This window comes from Carex rostrata, chromosome 16, assembly GCF_964058835.1.
Source record: "Carex rostrata chromosome 16, lpCarRost1.2, whole genome shotgun sequence".
Classification (NCBI taxonomy): Eukaryota; Viridiplantae; Streptophyta; class Magnoliopsida; order Poales; family Cyperaceae; genus Carex; species Carex rostrata.
This window is the reverse complement of record NC_135933.1, coordinates 10199217-10223263: the sequence shown is the minus strand read 5'-3', so window position 1 is coordinate 10223263 and position 24047 is coordinate 10199217. Positions and strand designations below refer to the sequence as shown.

The window sequence follows — 24047 nt, the reverse complement described above, 5'->3', positions numbered from 1 at the left end:
TTATGAAAACATGATGATAAATTTATGATTTATTTTTATATTTTTAATAGTACTTGTTAACATCAAACTTCTTTGCTTTACAAAGTTACTTGAAGATTTTTTTTTGAAAGGATACAAATTTATTGAAAGATTAGTATTCTGCGATTCCATCTTAATTTTCTTAAAAAAAAAAAAAAAAAATCCATCTTAATTTATTTATGACATTTTGCATAAAAGAGTTAGTGGTTTGAAGAAATTGGAAAGCTTGAATTATTTCTTGACCGACGACTTTTAACTCTTATTCATCTTTAGAACTTAGAAGGCTGCTCGGTTTCTTGGGAGTATTTACGGTTTTTGTCGGCAGGTCCAGATGAGACCCAGATTTGGACCCAAAATCAGTCTGATTTGTTGCCATTATGTTTCTTAACCTGCGATCAAGGCCAAGTTTCACACGACCTGGCATTGGTTGCCGGTAATCAGTTTCTTTGCCTCATGCTCACCTATTCGTAATCTGCTTCATCAATTTCCTGTAAAAAAGATAATAATGATTTTAATCTTTCCCACGAAATCTGCGGACCTACTCATAATAATCTGCTTCATCGATTTCCGGTAAAAAAAATAATAATGATTTTAATCTTTCACAGGAAATTTGCTATTACTATAATTTTGTAAATACTATACCATGACTATTTTGAATAGCTTGAATATTTTTTGTGCATATTATCCTCATTAAGGAGTAAATATAACATTTCCAACCAGGTGGGCATAGGAAAACAAATAAACATGAAAAGAACATGAACCTTTGTAATGTACATATAGGAGCAGCGCTGGAGAGATCAGAAGGTATTGACAGGCCAATCACAGTATCTAGAAAAACCACACCCTTTTCTTGTTTGCCAAACTTCTCTGGAGAGACTTCTTAAAGTTGCATATAACCTGTTGCTGTTTATGTTTCTCGTGGCAGCTTCATGCATTTTTTTTTTCCAAAGGAAAAACAATAAAAGGATATTAATTGAAGTAATTAATTTTGACCATAATTTGGTATCTAAGACTCAATTAACAGGGATGAAGTGAAAGGAATAAAAAATAGTAGCATGGCACCAGACTTCATGATGCAGGTACCCAACCAATATTTGTGTGAACAATACATGCTACCTTTATCTGAATTAAGTATTATAAAATGCAAAATGGCTAAATACCAAACATCAAATATTGTACTGCTTTGGCCTAACCTGCAAAAGAAGGATGATATATAGTATCCTGATACAATGGACTGCCACTGGGGTAGCATCAGTCTAGTAATATTCACAATTGATAAGACAAGGTGCTTTGGCTAAGAAAGGTTCTCAAAGCAGAAGAGGCATTGCTCATTCTGAGTCAGCATTTGCCTTCCCATGCCCCTCCTCTTTTCCGCTTCCCCTCCATTACCCCTCCTTTTTTTCTATTTCTTGCTAGGGGCAATTCCATTATAATTATATTAATCCTCAATGCTTCCTGCATGCAGTTTTTTTTTCAACTTTACATTATACCCCTTGCAAGGTGCATATTTGAGTTTTCTTCCCTTCCTTTTTTTTTCTCCTGGTGAAACCCTTGTATACCTGAATACAAAAGAGATTATAGAGCTCATTCACTTCCAATTTTTTTGTAAATCAGACCTCTCAGTATTTGCATGACCAGGCTATTATATATAAGCAAAGTATATTTTCATAAGAAATAGGATCAAACATCAAAAGAAAAATTCCCTTTCAGATAAATCTTTGGATGGGGAACAATGTTTTAACTCTAATAGGAAGACCAAACAAACTTGGAGAACTAAAAAGAAACACACAAAATAGCAGATGATAATGTGTGCTCCTGAAGCATAAAAAAAAACATATACACCTTAATAAAACCTGCAAGTATTTATAGTAGAATGTAGAACTAAATTGATTAATATGAAAAGATGAATATTCCTATTTCTGAATATTTTCTGCGTACTTACATGCTGACTGTCCTTGAGATTCTTCTCTTGGCACTACAGAGTTAGCAAGAGATCTCCGTTTTCCCAGTCTATTGCTTCTATTTGGTTCTGAAAAATAAAATAAGAGAAGTAATAATTAGAAAGTTTATTTTCAAATACCGCCCTATATAGAATGTACTTGCACCTAAGTAAAAAACCACCCAATTTTTCTTAATTATAAGTTAAGAAACCCCTGAAACCTACCGTAGATATTCACCCAGACTTATCCCTCCATTATTGTGGAATTTGTTGATCTCAGAAAAATAGTGGTACAATGGCCAATCCCAGTACAATGTCTCTACCAGTTGGTTGCACTCTTCTGCTTGTTTTTTGTATGATGTACCGAAACAAAAATAACTAAAAAATTTAGTTTAATAAAACCTAAACTTAACTACTCGACTTTAGTGACAACTACAAAGGAAGAATTTATTACCTATACATGGGTCTATGAAAAGCCCTTTGCAGTTTTGTTTAATAAAATTGGATTACAATAAATAATAGTTCATCTGTTAAATTAAAAAAAAAAAAAAACCCAATAAGAGTTTCTTCTTTTTTTTAGTTCCAGTCAAAAGTCAAAGTACTTTTCGTGCACCAAAGTACCAAACTATCTCCTTATATCTGAAGCACAATAAACAAAAGAAAACGCAAAATTTTGAGTTCCGGTCTAAATTAAGCAAGGCCATGAGTGCAAAGATATGAGTCAGCATATACTCACAAAGAGAATTTTAGAGGCCATATCATTCCAAACACCCAAGAGCCCCACATAATATAGCTCGTATGATAAGGGAACCTAATTCAAAACTTGAATTAAGTATAACTCGATTGAGTGGACCACAATAAGAGAGTGACAATAGCCCTGCGCATCTGTCTCAAGTTATTTATTTTTATACCTATAATAAAATAGCACTAAATCACTAAAAACAAAAGACATCAAGTTGAATATCGGGGTTGTTGTAGACTCGATTTTTGCAAACCAAATAGTATGAATAGAGGCTCGCCGGAGACATACTCCAAGGTGAGAACATTAGTGGTAGTGTAATCCCAATTCACAAATAATAAGCCGTCATGAACAAATATTACCTCTTCAATACAAAAGATAAAAATATAAAGCAGCTGTCGGACAAAGCTTACGGGCTCCCAAACCAAATTTATGTTTCTAAAATCTCTTTTAAATTTGTCTGCATTCTTTTCTTCATTGATGTAATCAATTTCTTGATATAGAATATCCTGAAACCACAAATAATTCAAAATTAATGCTCAAATGTAAACAACAAAAGCAATATGAGGAAAAAAAGTTATACAAAATTTTACAAAATAATGATGACTTGGAATAAAAAAGATGAAAATTATTTCGACAATATTTATATGGAAAGATTAAGGAGAACAGATGAAAACCATTTGCTAAGTTTATTGTGCAATACTTTTAGAAATGCTTACTTTGAGCATTTATCATAAATCCCAATCCAGTCTCTCGTGGGACCACCGAGTGTTTTACCACTCTGAAAGTACTCTGCCACCAATTTCAGGTGTCCTAAGAATAGGTTGAAATATGTATGAATTAAATCCCATGAAATAGGAGACATTCTTTATTATGTTGTGCTTAACATGTAAAAATTTTCTCAAGTCAATGTCCAACAGTTTTTTCAGACTCAAATCAATGTTGCTGAACCTTAACAGCTACTTGCTCTATGCACCTATTTCGAGTTTAACTGAATGATGTCAAAACATATAATACTACATTACAAATAACATTTTATCACATAAAATAAGAAGGAAATATAAATTACGAATTTACTACCTGACCAAGATTGGCAGCAGCAGTAGGCTGGTTACTTAAATAAAATTCAATGGAGCAACCCAATTCATTTTGTATAGAAGATCTGGCCTTCTCTGAATAAAATGCCAGAACTGTATCCTACTTGTTGAAAACATTAATCCCAATATTAGTTATTTAATTTCTGGACTAACATTGACATAATCCCTAATAAAGCATTATAAATTACTTCATTACCTTATGGTTGGCGCGGGGGGCTCTCTCCTTTTTCCCTCCCATTTTTATTTTCTTTATTTTATTTTTTGGTTCTTATTCGAACCCTTTTTTTCTTCCTTCCAACAGTTCCAAGACACCAGGAGAGGGGAAGATAAGAGATAAGAGGCACCGAGCTTATTGTGTTATACGAAGAAATTTCAGTCTTACCGGAAAAAGAAGGGCCTTGGTTATGAAGGAGCGGGGTCTCAACCAAAGCAGGAAAGGTCTGAAATGATGGCTAGAGGAGGAGGAGAAGGTCGGCCAAGAGAGGATAAAGAGAGGAAGGAGAAAGGGAAGAGGTGCGAAGGGTTTAGGAAGGCAAACAGGTTGAGGAGATGAGGAGAACAGCTGTTGACAGAAAAAGGTGAGAGCGACACGTAGCGAATAAGAGAGGAGGTGTAAGAGCGTGAGAACGCGTTATCTTCGGCCATGAGATGCAGATTGAACGAAGAAGACGGTGGGAAGTTCTGACGAAAGCAACTACAGTGGAAAAGGGGACCCATTTGTCAGAGAGTAACTCATCTTAGAAAATAAATCACCAAACGTTCAAAACAAATCAAAAGGTGGAGAAGTAGAATGTTACTGTAGATGAACAGTACCGGGACATCCCAAATTATATCTGTAGATAGATATACGAATTTGTATCCTCTGAGATATCACAAACTTTGCGTGACTTTATGGAAAATCCCAAGCGTTTAAATATGTTCTGCACGAATCTCAAAGCACACATGTCTTTAAGTACCCAAGGTGTATATGTAATTCAATTGTATATAATTTATCATAATCTTATGTATAATGTAAATAATCACAAGACTGTATTAACATATTAAAATGTTATATTATGAGATCTCCATAAATTATGTGTTATAACTAAATATACATTTGTTGCCTAGTCTATTATATTATATTTTAGTTATTTTTATATAAAGTTATACATTTATCATGTATGCTTATACCCATATGTATTCATAATCAACTAGGTATGCTATTATTTTCACTTAATAGTAATTATACAAAAATATTACAATTGTTATTTACTTGTTAATCTAATTAGCTCGTCGTATTTAAAATATGTATAGAATAAAATACTCCGTTATAATTTAAAAGCTTTTATACTTGTATTTTGAATTTAAAACCTTGTAACACAAACTTTTATTTAATTACGGGTTGTGTATTTTAAATTTTATTTTATTTCCAAGCCAAGCCCATTTGAGTTCCATGCATAATGAAAATAATCATTTTCGGATTGAACTTGGGCCTAATAATCAATATCTATTTAAATGGCCCAAAGGCCCAATTATAATTAATTTCTTCTAAGGCCGAACCTATCTCAAACAAAATTTCAGCATTTTCATATAGGCCCCTTTATCTTAAAATTATCACCCAAGGCCATCTATTTTACAAATCACACCTCATCCTTACAATAATTTATGAAAAGGGCCCTGTCATAGCAATTACTGATATACCTCAGAATACCCACAGAATACACGGAGAATACACAGAATAACCATCACAGCATCACCGCAAGTGCAGCAACAACATACAAAACTTTGGTACTAACACAGAAATTTCAAGGCAACCGTACCAATTCGGTACAAGAACACAGGTCATAGAAAGGCCAGTACAGAAATTCAAGAGGGGAAGCAACAATCTCACAAACAACAATTCAAGTGCGTACCGACCTCGACAACTCTAAGGACAGCCGGGAAAATCAACAACCCGCGCCGACCTTTAATTCACAACTGCAAGAACCGAAATAAATAAGAGATGCTCGTACTAACCCGAGAGAGAGTGAAAATCACAAAAGAAGCAGTCACAAGTAAAGCCGGTACCAAGAAATCGATCTCGTCTCACGGCTTCTTAAATCCGACAAGCCAACGAAAAATCGAGCACCTCTAAAACCGAGACAGCACCACCAAAACCTTAATGGTTCAGGTAATTTGCAGTTAATCAGAGGAAAATGGAAAGAGGGGATTAAAATAGAGAGTCTCAACACATGAGAGCAAATTTTCAACCCAACAATGGCAGAAATGAATCAAAAGAGAGAGAGATAGAACCAAAAACCAGTTTAAATGAGAGTCAGCTCTCCAAATAGACGAAACGGGTCAGTCTGATGGGACAACGGCGACTTTCGCCGCTCAATCATAAATTCGCGCAGAGGGGGGGGCGTGGGTTCACTGACTAGTGAAGGGACGGGCGTACGGTGCAAAGGCGAGAGCGGGGAAATCAAATCAGTAGCACCCCTCCATTTCCTTCTCTTTGAAGGAATGAAAAAAAGAGAGAGAGAATCGGTGGGGTCCAGGGATCAGTCACAGAGGAGGGTGGTGGGGTTTGGGAGGCAGCGAAACAAAGAGAGGGGAAGGGGGCGCCTGCCTCTGTCTCGCGCGGAAGGGAGAAGAAGGGGAACGGGGAGAGGGGAAATAGATGGGGCCCGCTGTCAGTGAAAGAATAAAGAGGAGAAATGGAGTGGATGGGTATGGATCCGAAAATTTTATCAAATGGGGTTTAATCCTTGTTCAATTTAATTCAAATCAAAGCATGAGATGTGTTTAAGATTCGTGAAGTAGAAAAAGGAAACTATTTATTAAAAAAATTCCTTTGCAGATATGTATAAAAGGGGAGAGGGGGGTTTCCGATGGGCATCGGACCAAATCGTGTTCGATGGGGGGTTTAAACCGTCAGATCTGCTTTAGGATTCGTGTGTACGGATTTTAAAGCAGACACGAAATTGCGGGTGCGAATCCTAAAGCAGATCTGACGGTTTAAACCCCCCATCGAACACGATTTGGTCCAATGCCCATCGGACACCCCCCTCTCCCGTATAAAAGACATGTATAGGAATCGGGACGGAAGGATTCCGTAAAAAAAAAATTCCTTAATAAAAATATATTTATTAATTAAGTTCTTGAGATTTGTGCGAAAGAACTTTCTAATTATTAAGTTAATTAAATGACCCATAAATCTAAATAAATCTAATTTGATGTGAATCGGACAGTTTAAATATGAATTTGGTATGACGTAGTCCAAAGCTCCACCAACATGCTGCGGGTCAACCCGATCAGATATTCTTGTGCTTTGAAGACTGACCCGCAAGTACATAGAGGTCAAACATGCTCTTTATATAGCTTACCCATATTTTGTTTTGTGGAGTAATTATCGCCAAGTGTCGTATTTTCTTCGTTATAATTAATTTCTTGGATGATTTCTCTTCATTGTTAAACTTAAACTGTAATCTTATTATATGATTAATTGTTTGTTCTATGCTTGAAAATCTTATTACATTATTTCAATTTTCTAAGCCGGTCTCACTAGATGCATTTAACCATCAATACGAAAGTTTTGCCTTCAATAAATAGGAAATACAATCAACTACTGCAATGCAATGCAATGCAAGCCACGACACAAATTTAATTTGACTTCAATATTTGCAATGCAATTTGTTTCATATCTAATCTCCTTGTACAGACAAGTAAAGTTAATTAGTACTGAATGAGAGATTATTATTTTTTTCAATCATCACTAATTGAGATATTTATTTACAAAACTGCATTTACTCAGTTGAGATTGCAGTAAAATTTCATAATTGCGCATATTTACCATTACATCATCAATTTAGCATCATTAAAAAAACTCTCTCTTTATATAGCAAAATATTTTTCTTAGTTGATTCCCCGTTCCGATGGTATGACGACAAATATAAAATCCCGTATTTTTTGGCATACTTGATTTTTCCCTTAATAGACGATCCAAGTATATATGAAACCCCGTAAAAACAGGCATACTGGCTTTTTCACTAAAGAAATTGATTCAAAAAAGTAAAAAAAAAAAATTAGGACTTTTGCCACAATATGATATATGATTCTAACTTGATGCCAATTTCTGATCTGCTTCTTCAAGGAAAAGAGGCTTTCTTACTTTTGCCCGAGTACATATGTAGTAAGTTGGAAAATGGATTCAAATTTTATATTACCATTATCTGCTCCGAATTTGCTCTATCTTCTCAATTACTTGTAGCAACTTAATTAATATATTATTCTCAATAACTTTCTAATATAACTCATTAAATTAAAGAAAAAACTATTTTATTAATAAAAAAAACAAGATAATAAACAAAACTATATTCTATTACTTCTGACAAATTACAAAGTATCATGATTTTTTTATAGTAAAAAAAAATAGCATCAGCATCAATTTCACTAAACATTTAATTGAACAAAAAAAAAAACAAATCTATGTGGAGGACTCCACTTCATCCATAGAATACTAAATTTATTTTTTTTGTCGATAAACCCATACTGATTTTTGCTATTGTATATGTTTCCAGATTCAACAATTGAACTATCTATCTATCTTCAATCAGTAGGTCAACCTGTGGTAACAGTGACACTCAGAAGGAGATCTGGAGTGTATCTAAGAAATGGGAAAAAAAACAAAAAGAAGAAAAATGAAAAAAAAAATCAATTATTCAAATAAAATTATTTAATAATATGAAATTTGTTACCATCGCTTTTTCCGATTCCATTTTACTGATGAACTTTGCGTGATGAACTTCTCTGTCTCCTTAAAAACACTCATTACTTTTCAATTTTATTTGAGCAGTACAAATTTTGATGAAAATTATTTGTATATTAATTGCTAGCATGAATAAAAATAATACAATGAACCCTTTGGTAAATTAATAAATCAATGAAACCTTTGGTAAGTTCAATTGTTGAATCTTGATATTAGAGAAAACTAAATCAATGAAACCTTTGATAAGTTAATTACTAAATTGATCCTAAATTGATTAAAAAGAAAAAAAAAACGAAAAAAAAAAAACGAAAGGAAAATCAAAATTGATTCTAAACTGATCCGACATAAACTAATACCTTTGTCATACCTATTTGAACTAATAACTATTTTATAGCACATGACATTATCTTTCTTCATCTACAAAAATAGGTGCAATGATCTTTATTATTGGATCTTTGTGATGAACCAATGCTTGTAAAATAAATCAATATATAAGATAAATATGGTGAGCTTGCCTGCTTCGTAAATATTTTTTCACTAATTAAATTTGAAAATGTAAATATATCAGATTTTGTGCAAATGTAAAATCAAAATAAACACCGATTGTGAATTTCGCCTTATAATTGTCATTTTCGGCCTTGTAGTTCACAATTCCATTATTCATGCTTGCTTTCTTCTTTTCACTGTCGTTGTCTGTGTGAGAATTATAGAACTATAATTGTTGTGGTAAATGAACTGTCGGCTGTAAAATAATTTGAATACAAAATCACAAGTGAGAAATATAATTAAATAATTTGAATAACAATAATAAAACACCAATTAAAGAGGATATCATGCATAGTAATTAGTGAAATCCATTTAAATCTTGTCGGATTTATTGTCATGTTTGCAAAATTCTATAATTGCTAGTTTTTTTATTATAAATAAATTCTTTGGTAATTAGAGAAGAGACAGACTAGAGTCATTTTTTCTTTTTGTCTTAGTGTGGTGCTAAATTTAAGGTGAGTGAGTTCCCATTAGATCTATGTTGAGTGAGCGAGTTTTTTTTTAAAATTGAGCGAGTCATCTTTCAGTTGATTGGTCTCAACAAATATTCTTGTATCATTACTATTTTATCAATATAATTTTTTGTTTTCTAAATTTTCACAATTTTCATTATGTTTGCAATATTTTCCGCTATCAAGGACTAAATACAAATTCAGACAATTGTTTAAGAAAAAAAAAATATAACAATATTTTCTACTAGTATGAAGCTGTCCGTACTTTACATCTATATTTTTTTTATTATAAAATCCAAAATGTTGATCCAAGCTACTCAACACGACCTCCTTATATAAATATATAATTTGGAGATAAATAAATTTTGTATTTTTTAGAATTCGTTTGTTATATCTTTAGATATGTCGAAAATCATTGTTTAAAAAATGTCAATAATATTTAGGTTAATCTCTTTATGTCTGAAAACAGAGTTGTTGCCACAAAAATTCTTAAAAAAGTATTAGTAAAATCAAAGAAAAAACATAATGATTGCCAACAAAAACTGCAAATTAATGAGGGCTACAATTTCACCACATATTTATAATTAATAAAGCCTTTTAAAAGGTAATAAATGACATTTAAAACATTTAGATTGACCGTCAAGCCTTCTAAGAGCTGCAAATTTCTTTCACTTGTGACTGTCACCGTTACCGCAGGTAATAAATGACATAGATTGACCGATTTGATAATATATAGATGATTTAATTGTTGAATCTGGATAGATAAAATGTTGACGGATAGTTTTGAAAACTTAGTTTCTTTTTAAATTTTTGTTTTGGTTTATTAATAATAAATAACAAAATTAGTATTTTTATCTTTTTAAATTTTAGCTTTGGTTTATTAATAATAAATAATAAAATTAGTATTTTATGGTTCAGTGTTGTAAAGAACGTATGTTTAGGCTGATTAATAGACTGATTAGTTGTTGGCGGTGATCAAACCGTCGTGAATTTTTTTGGCTAATCAACTGATTATTTTTTATTATGGCCGAGTATTCTTGATTATTCTCGATTAATCGCTTGGCGATAATCTGTCCGTCCGATGACCGCATACCGTTATTTACAACATTGCTATAGATGGATGAAGTAGAGTTCTCCACTTAGTTTTTTTTTTTTGTTTAATAAATGTTTAGTGAAATTGATGTTCACAAGACCCTCAAAAAGAACTGTGTCCATATTAACAAACTATGCAGAATTTTTTTTTTCTCCTGAACGGAAGATTGATGAAATTGCATAAAAATCATAGCACTATTTAACCGCAACACTTCTAAAAAGATCACCTGCAAAAAGGTAAATATAAATGAATTAATTATTGCGGGGACCAATTTATTTGTGCATAATAATCTAAACTGTAGTCTTTATACAGTTGGTAATATTTTTTGTCATCAATATTTAATTAAGGCTTCGTTGATTTGCTTGGACTTGTGTGGATATAAAAAAGTTTTCATTGAGAATGTTGTACGTACAATCTTCAAACTCTTTCTTCTTATCGTTCCTCTTAAAATTCCACTTTGCTACTTTGCTTTCTACGGTTTTCATTAGTCGTCTAAGCGCCATCTAAAATAAAATAAATTTAAGATAAAAAAGTTTTAATTCATTATACATCCATGCCTACACATTCAGCTATCTAAAAAAAACACTAATTGATAAAATTGAAAGTTTCATTATGCAATATGCGTACACATTTTTTTGTTTAAAAAAAATGCAAAATCCACAAATCCAGTGCACCATTAACCGGACACATAAACCGGTTAACCAACAACCGGAAATTCCCCTCTTTCTGGTTAATCATTAACAGGTCTAATTCTCAAATTCCGGGAATTGGAGGACCGGAAAGAATGGATATTTCCGGTTATTGGATAACTGGTTTGGATAGTTTTCGAATTTCAGTCGGGATTTAGATATTTTTTTAAATTTTTATTTATTTTTTGGATATAAATAAAAAAAATCGGAGAATTGTGGGTTCTAAGTGTCAGGCTTTAGGTGTTTGGGATTTTGATGTACATGGTGTAATTAAGGAGGACACAGTGAATACAATTAATTAATGCCTTGTGCAGTAGAATCATGAATCATCAGAGGGTAGCGTAAGAGAAGGAATAAAACAAAACGAATCGTCGGAGGGTAGCGACTACACATTAATTTCTACTAATAGCTTTGCGGATATTCGCAAATGTGAAAAATTAAATTATCTGAATTGGCATTTAAAAGTATCCATATCTATATGTATCTATATCCGTATCCGAACATTAAATAATATGTCTTAAACTAACTCATTTATTTTATTATTATTATTATTATTATTATGTTTTTTTAATTAAGTAATTAAATAAAAATTAGGCCGATTTCAGCCTTATATTATATAGGGAAAATTTCTGGTGTACCCATTCAAACTTTCAAAATAACCAATTTTCCCATGAATATCTCATAATAGCTAATATCCCCATATAAATTAAATTTTCTTTCTTTTATCCCCTTTCTTTTATTTTATCTTTTATTTAATTATTTTGAAAATTACATTGACCAATTTACCCTCCTATTAAAATAAAGATCAATTAAATATTTAATCTTTTCATCAATCAAACTAGTTTACTGCATCCCATCTCTCTCTTCTTCTCTGTTGAAGCAGTACCTCACCTGATAGCACCGTAGTTCTCTAGATCTCCTTCTAATATTCTCATCCCTGGCAAGAGAGTTCACAAAGACCGGATTTGTTTCCTTTCTTCTCTATTCTTTTGCTCCCAATTGGCACACCTCGTCAGAGCTTCCTCAGCTTCCTCAGTTCCCAATTGGCACAAAGGAAATTTTCCCTAATTTTTACATACCTCTAGTTGTAATGAAAGATAGTTAATTCCTCTAAAAATTTTAACACAAACAAATTCAAATTAAAAAATTTAATTGTATAATTCCTGCTAACAAATTCAGTTGGACTGTCGAAATTTAACCAACACAAAGGGACACACATATACACAAACCTACTTGAGAATTATAACGTCAAGTTACCATACTCTATCCGAACTGAAATTTTGAAACACCAACCAGTTCGTTCAGTTCACATTGTGTCAGTTCGGTACCGAATCAGTTTACCAGTAAGATCCACTACCTGGCAAATTAACCCGAATCGGCTAATTCTGTGATTTCTAATCAGGATCAGGTCTAAGGTTATCTCCCATCAACCATCTCATGCCAGTGTTACAGTATTTGAGCCATAAACTTCCTTCTCTACCATATATGCCAGCAAGCACATAGGAATAAGGAGCTCCATTCCTTGTAACGGCGTTTCCCTCATAGACTTGCCATTATTTGCCTAAATTTGAGCCAAACATTCTCAATATTGTCGAGGCCAGTACCATCAATCTATATTATATCCAATCTTGATCGCATTTTCACACCAAACTGAAGTAGCATCAGGCCATAGAAATATGAGATGTGGAGCCGATTTATTGGATAATTGCTGGCACATCCTACATCCCACATGTACACCCATTTTTCAATTTCTCTTGGTGATTCATAAAGCCATCTGCTTAGGATATCTCTCTCTCCCACAACTATCTACCTTGGTGTCTAAAAGAACTTGGCAAGAGTTATTTCATTTAATTATGAGAAGAATCACTACATTGTTGCACTTGATTCTATTAGACAACCATAAACTTTTTCATTCAATCAGTAAAATGAACAGTTGTTGTTGGTTCAATTAGATTCTTTAATCAATGCCGTACTTCAATTAATATTGTGATAATGGATTTTTGTAATGCAGGTATGATTGTTATAGACAAGGCTCATGATTTAAACGAATTTGGAACTGTCAATTCAGAACTTATTTGTTAAGAAAGTTCCAAGAGAAGTGATAGCAAAGAGAAATGAGGAAGCTCTGACGAGGTGTGCCAATTGGGAGCAGAGAATAGAGAAGAAAGGAAACAGATCCCGGTCTTTGTGAACTCGCTTGCCAAGGATGAGAATATTAGAAGGAGATCTAGAGAACTATGGTGCTATCAGGTGAGGTACCGCTCCAACAAAGAAGAAGGGAGTAGAGTGGGATCGAGGGGAGAGAGATGGGATGCAGTAAACTAGTTTGATTGATGAAAAGATTAAATATTTAATTGATCTTTATTTTAATAGAAGGGTAATTTGGTCAATGTAATTTTCAAAATAATTAAATAAAAGATAAAATAAAAGAAAGAGGATAAAAGAAAGAAAATTTAATTTATATGGGGATATTGGCTATTATGAGATATTCATGGGTAAATTGGCTATTTTGAAAGTTTAAATGGGTACACCAGAAATTTTCCCTATTATATATTATATTATTCTCTTGGTATAAAAAAAAAGTATAATAACGAAACATGGGTATTGATTGAATTGTGTTTTTATTTACTATTTTATTTTAAAGATAATTTTCACTGAGGCCTCGCCATATATAGTCTTTAAATATGTTCCTATTGTATAAGTGTCCATATTACTGATACTTAGTAAGTCTAATTTTTGTTATGTACTAATTTTTTGTTCAAGAAGAACAAAAAATAATTTGAGTTTTTTCTTCTAAAAAAATTCTAAATCTAATAATTTGTATAGAGAAAAGTTACACTAACTCTAGTCTCCATAAATAGTGCAAAATTGTAATGATAAATTACGGAGTCTTCTTCGCGCGTAATGAAATGTTTCAAATTAAAAGCTCTAGTCTATATTAACTATATTTCTTGATGTTGTGTTTTTTTTTAATAATGAATTGAAATTAGAAGTTTGTTTTATGGACAAGTATATATCAGAAAGTGTTTGCTAGAGATTTAATAATAGTTTGGAAAATCCTTTGTAGACGTTATCTATTAAAATATATTTGCAAGTATATTTGATGACAATTATTAATAATAAAAAAATTTACAACTTCGTTATTCGCATAAAATCAATAATTTAGTAGATCCATTTGATCTATATATAAGCATTTTCAGTGCCTGTCATTAACAGTAAAATTTTATCCGATTTAATACATTATTTGTGAAAATCCTTACTGAAATTAAAAAAAAAAAATCTCAACGAAATTTATAAATGTGGGCTGAACATGTGACAAACGGATACATAGCTGGCATGTGACAAACGGATAGCATAATGTTGTTTCTTGTTCAACTTTTGAAATGGTTTTATTTATTCAATAAATAATATTATTTAAATTAAAATTAAAAAATAGTTGACATGTTTTTAATTATTCGGATGGAGGATGTGTATCAGATCGAATCAATTTGAAATTTAATTAATCCTCTACTCTAAAAAAACTTAAATTGTTTGATAGAAACCTAATATTTTCAAATTCGCTCAAAATTATTTTACAAATAATAAACACATTTACAATTTTATTTTCTAATTTAAGTAATAATTAATTTTATAAATATTAAGAGGAGGGATCCACTTACACCGTTTTTTAGTGACAGCGGATTATACCCTATATTTTCAAAGTCCAAACAGTCAATCCAAACTGTTCAACATGATAGATATATTAAAATGTGCTTGCAGATCAAATTTTACATTTTTTTTTATTTATTTTTACTATTTATTAAGATGGGTACAAAAATTTAATGGTTTGAAAACAACGATTTTATAAAATACTTAATAAATAGAAAAAAAAATATGTAAAATTTGAGCTGCAAGCATATTTTAATATATCTATCATGTTGAATAATTTGCATCGACTATTCGAACTTTAAAAACTTAAAAAATATAAAGTATAATATGACGTCACCAAAAACATTACAAGTAGATCCCTCCTCAAATATTAAATACATGCATGTAGTTCATTTTACCTATTTGCTTTTGCTATCCCCACGTCGCCAACCAATTATGCATCCATGAAAGCTGTTGGGCTCTCTCCCTGTTAAATTCCAATTTAAATTGTGCATGTAGCATGCGTCAGAATTACAAACGAGTAGATCTAAGATATTTTTGAAATCATAAAGAATTCTTGAGGAATTTAGTTTCAAATCTATTAAAATGATTTTAAACGATCAATTTAAATAGGTTTTATCGAGTTATGTATTTATATTAGGGCCGAGTCAGATGTCCAAAGAATGAGGGTCAAATTTAAATGTAAATTAATCATATAAAATTTTTGTACTGATCAATTTTATAGTATTATATAGAAAATTATATATGATTTCAAAAAATAAAAAATACAAGGGGTCAATTGATCCCATAGCTTCTTACTCTATCCGCCCCTGTTTACACAAAAATTATAAATTTTCGAATTAAATTAGTATAAAATCACGTTCAAAAAATGAATGTATGGAAAATAAATTATAATTCTTTTTTTAACAGCTTTATTTTATAATAAATTTAATTTATAATTTATAAAATGTTCATAAAAACATAGCATTTCTAAAGTAGATCTGTTTCAACGGTTTAGTTTAGAGTAAAATCATATGAGTATTGTAAAACTGACTCCCTTAACGTGAAAATTTTATGTAATTAATCATTATTGTGTGTTTGAACTGATGACTTGAAACCCCTGCAATCCGAATCCAGCCATCGAATTTTTTTCGAGAACACATCTCGAAACAATAGGATTTTCCTTACACGCATCTCGAAACAGTTCGACGGCTGAATTCGGATTGTTATTCACTGGTCCCAGATTTCAGCAGATTCTGATCCTTGTTTGAAAACAATTCAATAAATTTTGAAATTAAAGTTGCTAAAAATTTGGTTAACTTTTATATCTGACAATAGTTGATGAACCCTCTCTACCATGGTCGTTCATTAAAATTTTAAAACAGTGTTTATTGGTTGCATTGCGAATTGTGTATTAAATTAAAAGCATAAATCTTATTCAACGAAATCAAATCAGACATCAAATCGAATTACCGGAAGAAAGAAGAAAAAGGAAATAAAATAAAATAAAAGGTTAAATTTGCTTGCCTAAGGTGGGACCCACCATCTCAGAAAGACCTTTCTCCTTCTGTGTTTAGTGTTTACATCTACTGCCCAACTCATCACAATTTTTGTTCATCTTTCATAATTAAATAAAAAAAATTATAGAAAAAAATTGATTTTTTGTTTTTACAAAAAAAAGAAAAAGATTCGGTACTGCCCTTCTCACACGAAAATATAGAACAAAACAAACCAAAATATAAATCTCACCTAAAAAGATTAAAAAAAAGGTGTACCGTACGAATCGGTATCACCTCAGGTACATGAGGTGCAAGTGTTAAATCCAGACCGTTATTTTTACTTGGCATGAATCTCTACAGTCTTCATAGACACTGGAATGAATTTGATATATGCCAACACAAAGCCAATCCAAAAATCGTATTTTCCATGCAAAAGTGATTTAAAAGTTCCAACAATTTACATTTAACATTTTTTTCCTGTGAATAACTAAAAAAAAAAAAAAAAAAAAATTGAACCCAAATTGACTTGCGCTTTTTTTTTATTTTTTATATTGGGGGTATCTGTAAAGGCAATTACAAGAGAAATATTAAATTAGTGTTACGAAGTAGTGCTTATGCTTGTAGTACTATTTTTTTTAGAGAATTTACGCAATTTAGGAAACTTTAATGGGATAAATTAATGGCGGAGCCACAATCAATCAGATTAGGCAGTTTTATATATAATCGAATTGTTGATTAACTCTAAAGAAAATTTTGTCTATTTTTAAACTTAAATTATGATTGTCTGAAACCCGCTAGTTGCACCAATATTTTTTTTTGCTTAACCATGATAAAAAATTCTGGCTATGCGTATTAAATAATACCTAAATTTGAGTTTTCATTGCATGTATATATTTTGTTTAAGGGAAAATAAGTTTCATGCCACCCCAAAATTTCCCTTTTGCTATATACCACTTCAAATCACATTTATTAAGAAAATTGCCACAAATACCATATTATTATACATTTGTAATTAAAAATAAACATAATATGTTGAGTATTTTCGTATATTCCAAAAATACCCTCAATCCCTAACCCTTTCCTTTCCTTAATTGGTCCGATCAGAAATTTGTCTCCTCTCTTCATCTCTTTGTCTGCCAGTCGTCTCAACAAGCTTTATTCTCTGAAAGCCCATAAAAAAAAGAAAGAGAAATTTATATATATACCCATCATAACTTAGGATTAGGGTTCAAGTCTAGCAATGCTAATCTAGAATTATAGCAAACGATCTAGATTCTAATCAGATGATTCGGATGTAAACAGAAATATTTTGTTACCTCCGGAGATATGGAATTCAAGAGAGCTGCAGCCCTGCAGAATTTTTTTATTTATAGAAATATATTATATATTTTGTTGGGAATGAGACAGATGGAAATTTTGAAGATCAAGGCTATTTCGGTCAGTTCACTTATACTGTAAATTATTTATTTAAAATTATACATTAATATGGTATTTGTGGCAATTTTCTTAATAATGTGATTTGGAGTGACATTTAGCAAAAGAGAAATTTTTGAGTAGTATTTTTCTAAATTCACCATTTTGGATTGGAGTGACATGGAACTAATTTCCCCTTTGTTTAAAGGACTTTGAATCAAGCGTTATCCAAATCGGACTTAAACATCTGATCATCGTCAAAATTCACATTGACGGCTCAGATTGTACGAGGTTGAATATATTTATTGTCACACCCCGGCGGCCAGACTGGGCACGCGACATGACAGAATGACATTCTCGCATCCATCCGCCGTCCTGTCAACCTACGTCGCAACAGAAAGAAATAGAAACAATACGGAGTCAGCAACAAAGCCGAGTAACCTACATGCGATTTCCAGTATTCCAATCCATTAAAAGCAATTTCAGTATCTAGATCCCATATTCCAGTTATTTCCCAATTCAGTAGCCAATCAACCATACAAATCGAAAACACATATTATAAAGAAGTTTGATTACTTGTTAGCGATCAGTTCAAAAATCCAATTCAAGATACAATAGCTATTCGGAATCAACGCAACATAATCAGAATTTCAATCGAATATAAAATCAAATATCCACATATTTATCACAATATTTCCTTCATTTTTTTTTCTCTCTTCCATTCTCTGTTTCCATTTACCTTTATTTTTCGATTTTATTTGTTTATTTTTCTTTTTTCTTTACAAAAGCGAGAAAAGGAGGCCTTTTATAAGGGTTACGTGGATAGCCAAAACAAGCCGCGTGGCATGGGTGCCACGTTGGCCCTTTTCATTTTTTTTTTAATTTTAAACCTTGACTTTATCAAATATTACAAACAAGTATTAGAAAATTTGTAAAAATTTTCGGGTGTTACATTTATCAAAAGAAAAAAAAAATCTCCCACACAAATCTTAGCACATGTCAAACAATTTAGTTTTAACATTAGATAAAAGAATAGGATTAAAATGCCTCGTTGGTTTTGTGTTCCATCATACTCCAACATTATTATCTCTATTTTCAAAGTTAAAACAATCGATCCGAACAATTCAACATGATTTCCATATTAACATGTGCTCGGATACAAAATTTTATATTTTTTAAAATTGTTTTGCTATTTTTTAAGATAGATACAAAATTAATGTTCTTAGAATATTATGGATCATTAAAAAATAGTGATTTTTTTTTATCTCTCTAAACAATTAGTAAGAAATTTCTAAAAATTATAAAATATGTTATCCAAACTAGTGGATTGAATTCGGGTAGGGTACGGGTACCTCGGGTACGGGTAGGGCGGGTAGTCGGGTAGGCGGGTACGGGTAGGTCGGGTAGGGTTTTAAAAAAGTGTACCCTACCCGTTTCAAACCCGTGCCCGTCCCGGGTAACGGGTACCTCGGGTACGGGTAGTCGGGTAGGGCGGGTAGGGTACGGGTATTTTTATTTTTTTATTTTTTTTTTTAATACTGTTTTTTAGTTTTTTTTTTCTGTTTTTAATATTATTTTTTTCGGCGGCAAAATAATTTTGAATTTTGAATTTAAAAAAAACGGGTAAACGGGTAAAGGGTAATGGGTAAACGGGTAAAAGTACACGGGTAAAAGGGTAAAGTAGGTCGGGTAAACGGGTGCGGGTACGGGTAAAACGGGTGCGGGTAGACGGGTTTCGGGTACGGGTAAAACGGGTACGGGTTGGACGGGTTTTTTCCCGAATCATTGAGTCCAGTCCGTCTCAAACCCGTACCCGTGTACCCGTTTATCCGCCTATACCCGGGCACGGGTACGGGTACCTCGGGTAACGGGTACGGGTCGGGTAAAACGGGTCATACCCGTTCGGGTAAAAGCAAACCACTAATCCAAACACATTTCAATATGCAGATAATCATGTGATGTATTTATGTGTGAAACTGAACAACTTCACAAGTGATGTATTTATGTGTGAAGTTTATAAATTTTTACATAAAGTATAAGTCAAGCGGTCAAAGAATAATGAAAAATAAATAAATAGATTAATTCAAAAATTTATAGATTTAACATGTAAGAGCATTACTACTGAAATTAATTGATTTCTGCATTATAGATTTGTAGTTCAAAATCAATCCGATAAATCTTAATGCAAATCAAACTGTTCAGATCGAACATTAGACCAATACCATCAGACCACTCCACTCATTGTTTGAAGGACATTCAATAATACATGCATTTTACAATTTGGTGTTTCAGTTTTGATTTTTTTTGCCAACAAGTTAAATTTTACTCACCGATCTACTTTATAAATGACATACTTACATGAAAATTTTTAATTTTCGAATTAATTTAGTATAAAATCAAGCGGTATAAAGAAGAAAATTTATAAGTTAAATTTGATATATTTATTTATTACTTGATTTTATACTAAATTAGTTCAAAAGTATAATTATAAATTTTACATATAAACACATCATTCACCAAATAGATTAGTTTCAATAGTTTGAGTTTGCCGTGTGAAATAAATCCAACCAATTTTTGAGCTTAATAATATTTAATGGCGCACCTGTCTGTGTGCTATCAGTACTTTTATTTTTCTATTGCAAATAATCACATCAGTACGTTCAGAATCTTTGTAGCAATTACCAATAATAGAAATATTAAGGCTCCTATCAACATAAAATATTCATTAATATTTTATTAATTAGACAAAAAGAGTATTCAATGATCCACTTATAAACAGGATATGCTCAGGTGATATATATATATACTAACAATCCACTAAACTTAATTATCATATTCTCTTGCTAATTTACTATTATTTATATTTTCTACGTCATTAATTGAACTTTGAAAATGAATGAAAATCTTTGTGAGGGTGTCTTTTATTTTGATATTTAAAAAAAAAAGAATGTGCCTGAGGTGATCGTCGTAAAAAAAAATCAGAGTAAGAATGATAATAGAAACTACACAATGTAATTATGAAATATATATATATATATATATATGATGCCATAATAATGACCGTCTGAAGCTTTTATGGTATGTATATGATATGAAAAAGATGAATTTAAGACGATTATTATGTTTTTCTTAAAGCAATTATGCACCGAAATTTTTAGTTATACCATATTCCAAAAAAACAAATTAACCAAAAAACCACATTTTTTGGAGAATTATAAAAATACCGGGGCCACCAATTCAATCTGCAGTCCCATTTGGACAGGGCTGCAAATTTAATTGGAGGCCCTTCTAAAAATTCAAAAATATACTGTAATATAATGATATTTAGGGTTTTTGGAGGCCTCTAATTCAATCTGTGCTCTCTAAGAATAGTGCCGCAGATTGAATTGGCGGTCTGGATATTTTTGGAATTCCTCAATTTCAGAGATGTTTTTTTTATTAAATGATATTAATAAAAATTTCGGATACATAGCTGGCACGTGAGCTTACATTTATAAATTTTATTTTACAAACGATACACATTTTTACTGAATTCCGTTTGTTAGTGAAATAAAAGTGAGCTGATGTTGGTGGCTTGCTCTACACGCCAGATCAAATTAAATCGAATCCACATCATTTATAACAAATATTCTGTTTTTGAGATATCGCCATCTTTTGAGATCTTTTTCTGTAAATGGAAAGGAAATCTATTCTATATACTTAATAGTGATGGCGTGCTACAGTAAAATAAATAGTGTCTTCTTCCTCCGCTTGGAGCAGCTCTCGAATCTTGTCTCCTGTCCTTCAATCCCGAACTCTCTTTCCCAAATCGGACCAAATAACAACCCCTTTCCTCCACCGATCTGTCCAAAGGCCATGCTCTCCTCTCTCCGCGTTCTCTCTTCCTCCTCTCCGGTGGTCCCATCCTCTGCCTCCGCTCCACCGCCGCCTCCGAGCTCCCTTCACTCATCTCCTCCACAGTAGGTATCCTCTCTCTCTTTGAAAATGTTGGCAGGAACTGATCTCTCTCTCTCTCCATCTCTTAGAAATTAGTTCAGTTGTTAAGCTGATATTGATGTAGAACCGTATAAACCGGTCTATTTGTTAAGCTAGTCGAAATAATAGTCACGGTGGTAAGCGGTAACATTGCTGATATTGATATAAAAGCTTCCTATTAATGCCATGTTTATTTCTGTTTTTATTCTCTCCTTTTCACTTGATGCTCTTATCATTTTTCTCACTAAATCTCATTCAAAACTAGATAAAAACAACTTTCTCATATGAAAATTCTAAATTGAAGAAGATTTCATTGATATACTGACCTTAAGCCCTACATAGTTGATAGAGAAAAGGAATTCTGACATCATTAACAAAATTATAAAAAAAAGCTGTACTATGGTAATTATACATTCAATCTGGTATTATGCTCATTTCTGACATCATTAACAAAATTTCCATACAAACAGAGCTTGATCAGACGGTCGAACAGTTGAAGCAGGCATTAGTCGACCAGACCGGCATACCCTCTGATGAGCAATGTTTGATTCACACTGGTCGTATCCTCAGTAATCCTGATACGCTCAGGAGCTATGGTATGTTCATCTCTCCTTTTTGTTTCCTTAATTCTTGAATCTTGTACGAACCAAGATTTCATAATGAAGCAGTTTTTTTTTTTTGTTCTTTCTCTTTTGGTATCTTTTGGAAATCTTTGTTTTTCTTTCTCTCATTTACTAATGCATGATAAGTTTTTGTTATAATGGTGCTGAAAGCTGAAAATCACTATCAAAAGATCAAATATATCCTTGTAATTAATGGTCATTTACTTCTATATATCGGAATCTATATATCCTTGTTCGGCATTCCTAGTAATTATTGCAGAGAGCTGCAATTCTGGTTATATGGAACTTTTACTGAAAAAATAATATACAACTCTATAGATATCTTTCTTTTTTACTATGTAAACCAGAGCTAGGAGTTGTAATCAAGGTTAGTACAGAGGTTAAGAGGGATTGTAATATGCTATAAATAGCAGACAGAGACACTTGTAAATTCATTCAAAAAGGAAATACAAATTCCATTTCTCTTTCTAAAATCTTTTAGTTTGTTTCTCTCTTCATTTCCTTAATTCTTGAAAATCTTGAACGAACCAAGATTTCATAATGAAGCAGGGTTTTTTCGGGTAAAAATTTTAACGGAGTAGTTTTTGCTTCATGCAGCACACTAACCCTATGCAGCAATGTTTTTATTCTATAGTATGTGTGCTGCATGAAGCCAAAACTGATCTTTCTCTTTTTGGTATCTTCCGAAAATCTTTTGTTAATCTTGCATGCTGAATATCTCTTTAAACCTGTAATTTTGAACATGTTTTACTAATTGATTGTTCTTTCTCCTTGTGCAGAAATGGATCTAGATAAGGATATACACTTGTTTCGTATTGGACCAGCACATCCACTGGCTCTATGTCAAAAGAAAGCACTCCAACAACACCCACTGATCAGACCTATGAAGAGGGTCCATATAAAACCCATCCCGGGTTTATCAATAAAGTTGCCATAGCCAAACTAATGAAGAATATGCCCAATTTAAGTAATCTTGCAGATTTTCCAGATTCCTGGGCTGATTGGCTTGAAAGCCCAACTGTACTACATACCTTTTTATTACACCAGTTGCATGACACTGTGCGCAGGGAAAGTTTAAATGCTCAATCTGGTATCAACATCCAGTATGAGGTTCCAAAGGTGGAATGCATGTATTATGCTCAATCTGGTATTCCGCATGGAAGAGAGAAGTTGAATTATGGTATTATGCTCAGAATTTTGTTAATGATGTCATAATTCTAATAATACTACATACCTTAATGCATGTACATATGGTAATTATACAGTGTAGCATAGATTCACTTCTAGAAAAAAGCTGTAAAGCACATGTTGTTTCTTGAGAGTGTCACTAACAAGCAGAGAAGTATAAACAAATTGAATCTTCTTTAATTTGCAAAAATGTTAAATTTTATAAAATGAGAAAGCTAGAAATGTACAAATGGTGCAGATAACTACAATGTTTGTCAGGACGGGTTTGGAATAAGAATAATACACTTGGGGCTGCACCACTGTCTATATCAGGCCAGGGGTAAAAAGGTTTCCTTTGTTTGAACAATTTAAAAAATCTCTCATGATCTGTGCCTTGACTGTCCAGGTGAAAAGAGCTGAAAACAAGCACAACAACCAATTGAG

General features: G+C 32.1%; 1 protein-coding gene across 1 annotated transcript; it reads right to left on the bottom strand.

Moving 5' to 3' along the window:
- Window positions 1-717: 717 nt before the first annotated feature.
- LOC144567012 (uncharacterized) lies at window positions 718-6285 on the bottom strand. Its single transcript, XM_078317034.1, has 7 exons — window positions 5789-6285; window positions 3990-4487; window positions 3777-3893; window positions 3059-3205; window positions 2412-2868; window positions 1961-2047; window positions 718-1577 (listed from the first exon to the last, which is right to left on the bottom strand). Exons 2-5 carry the CDS (start codon window positions 4029-4031, stop codon window positions 2863-2865), a joined length of 312 nt encoding a protein of 103 aa, XP_078173160.1. The 5' UTR covers window positions 4032-4487; window positions 5789-6285; the 3' UTR covers window positions 718-1577; window positions 1961-2047; window positions 2412-2862.
- Window positions 6286-24047: the final 17762 nt, after the last annotated feature.

Bases quoted from the DNA above. Each gene is read 5' to 3' on its own strand.
- LOC144567012 (XM_078317034.1), bottom strand. From the start codon at position 4,031: ATGGGAGGGAAAAAGGAGAGAGCCCCCCGCGCCAACCATAAG. The intron at 3,894-3,989 runs GTAATGAAGTAA...TTCAACAAGTAG, and splicing joins CCCCCCGCGCCAACCATAAG to GATACAGTTCTGGCATTTTA. The intron at 3,206-3,776 runs GTAGTAAATTCG...TTGTGGTTTCAG, and splicing joins CTGCTGCCAATCTTGGTCAG to GATATTCTATATCAAGAAAT.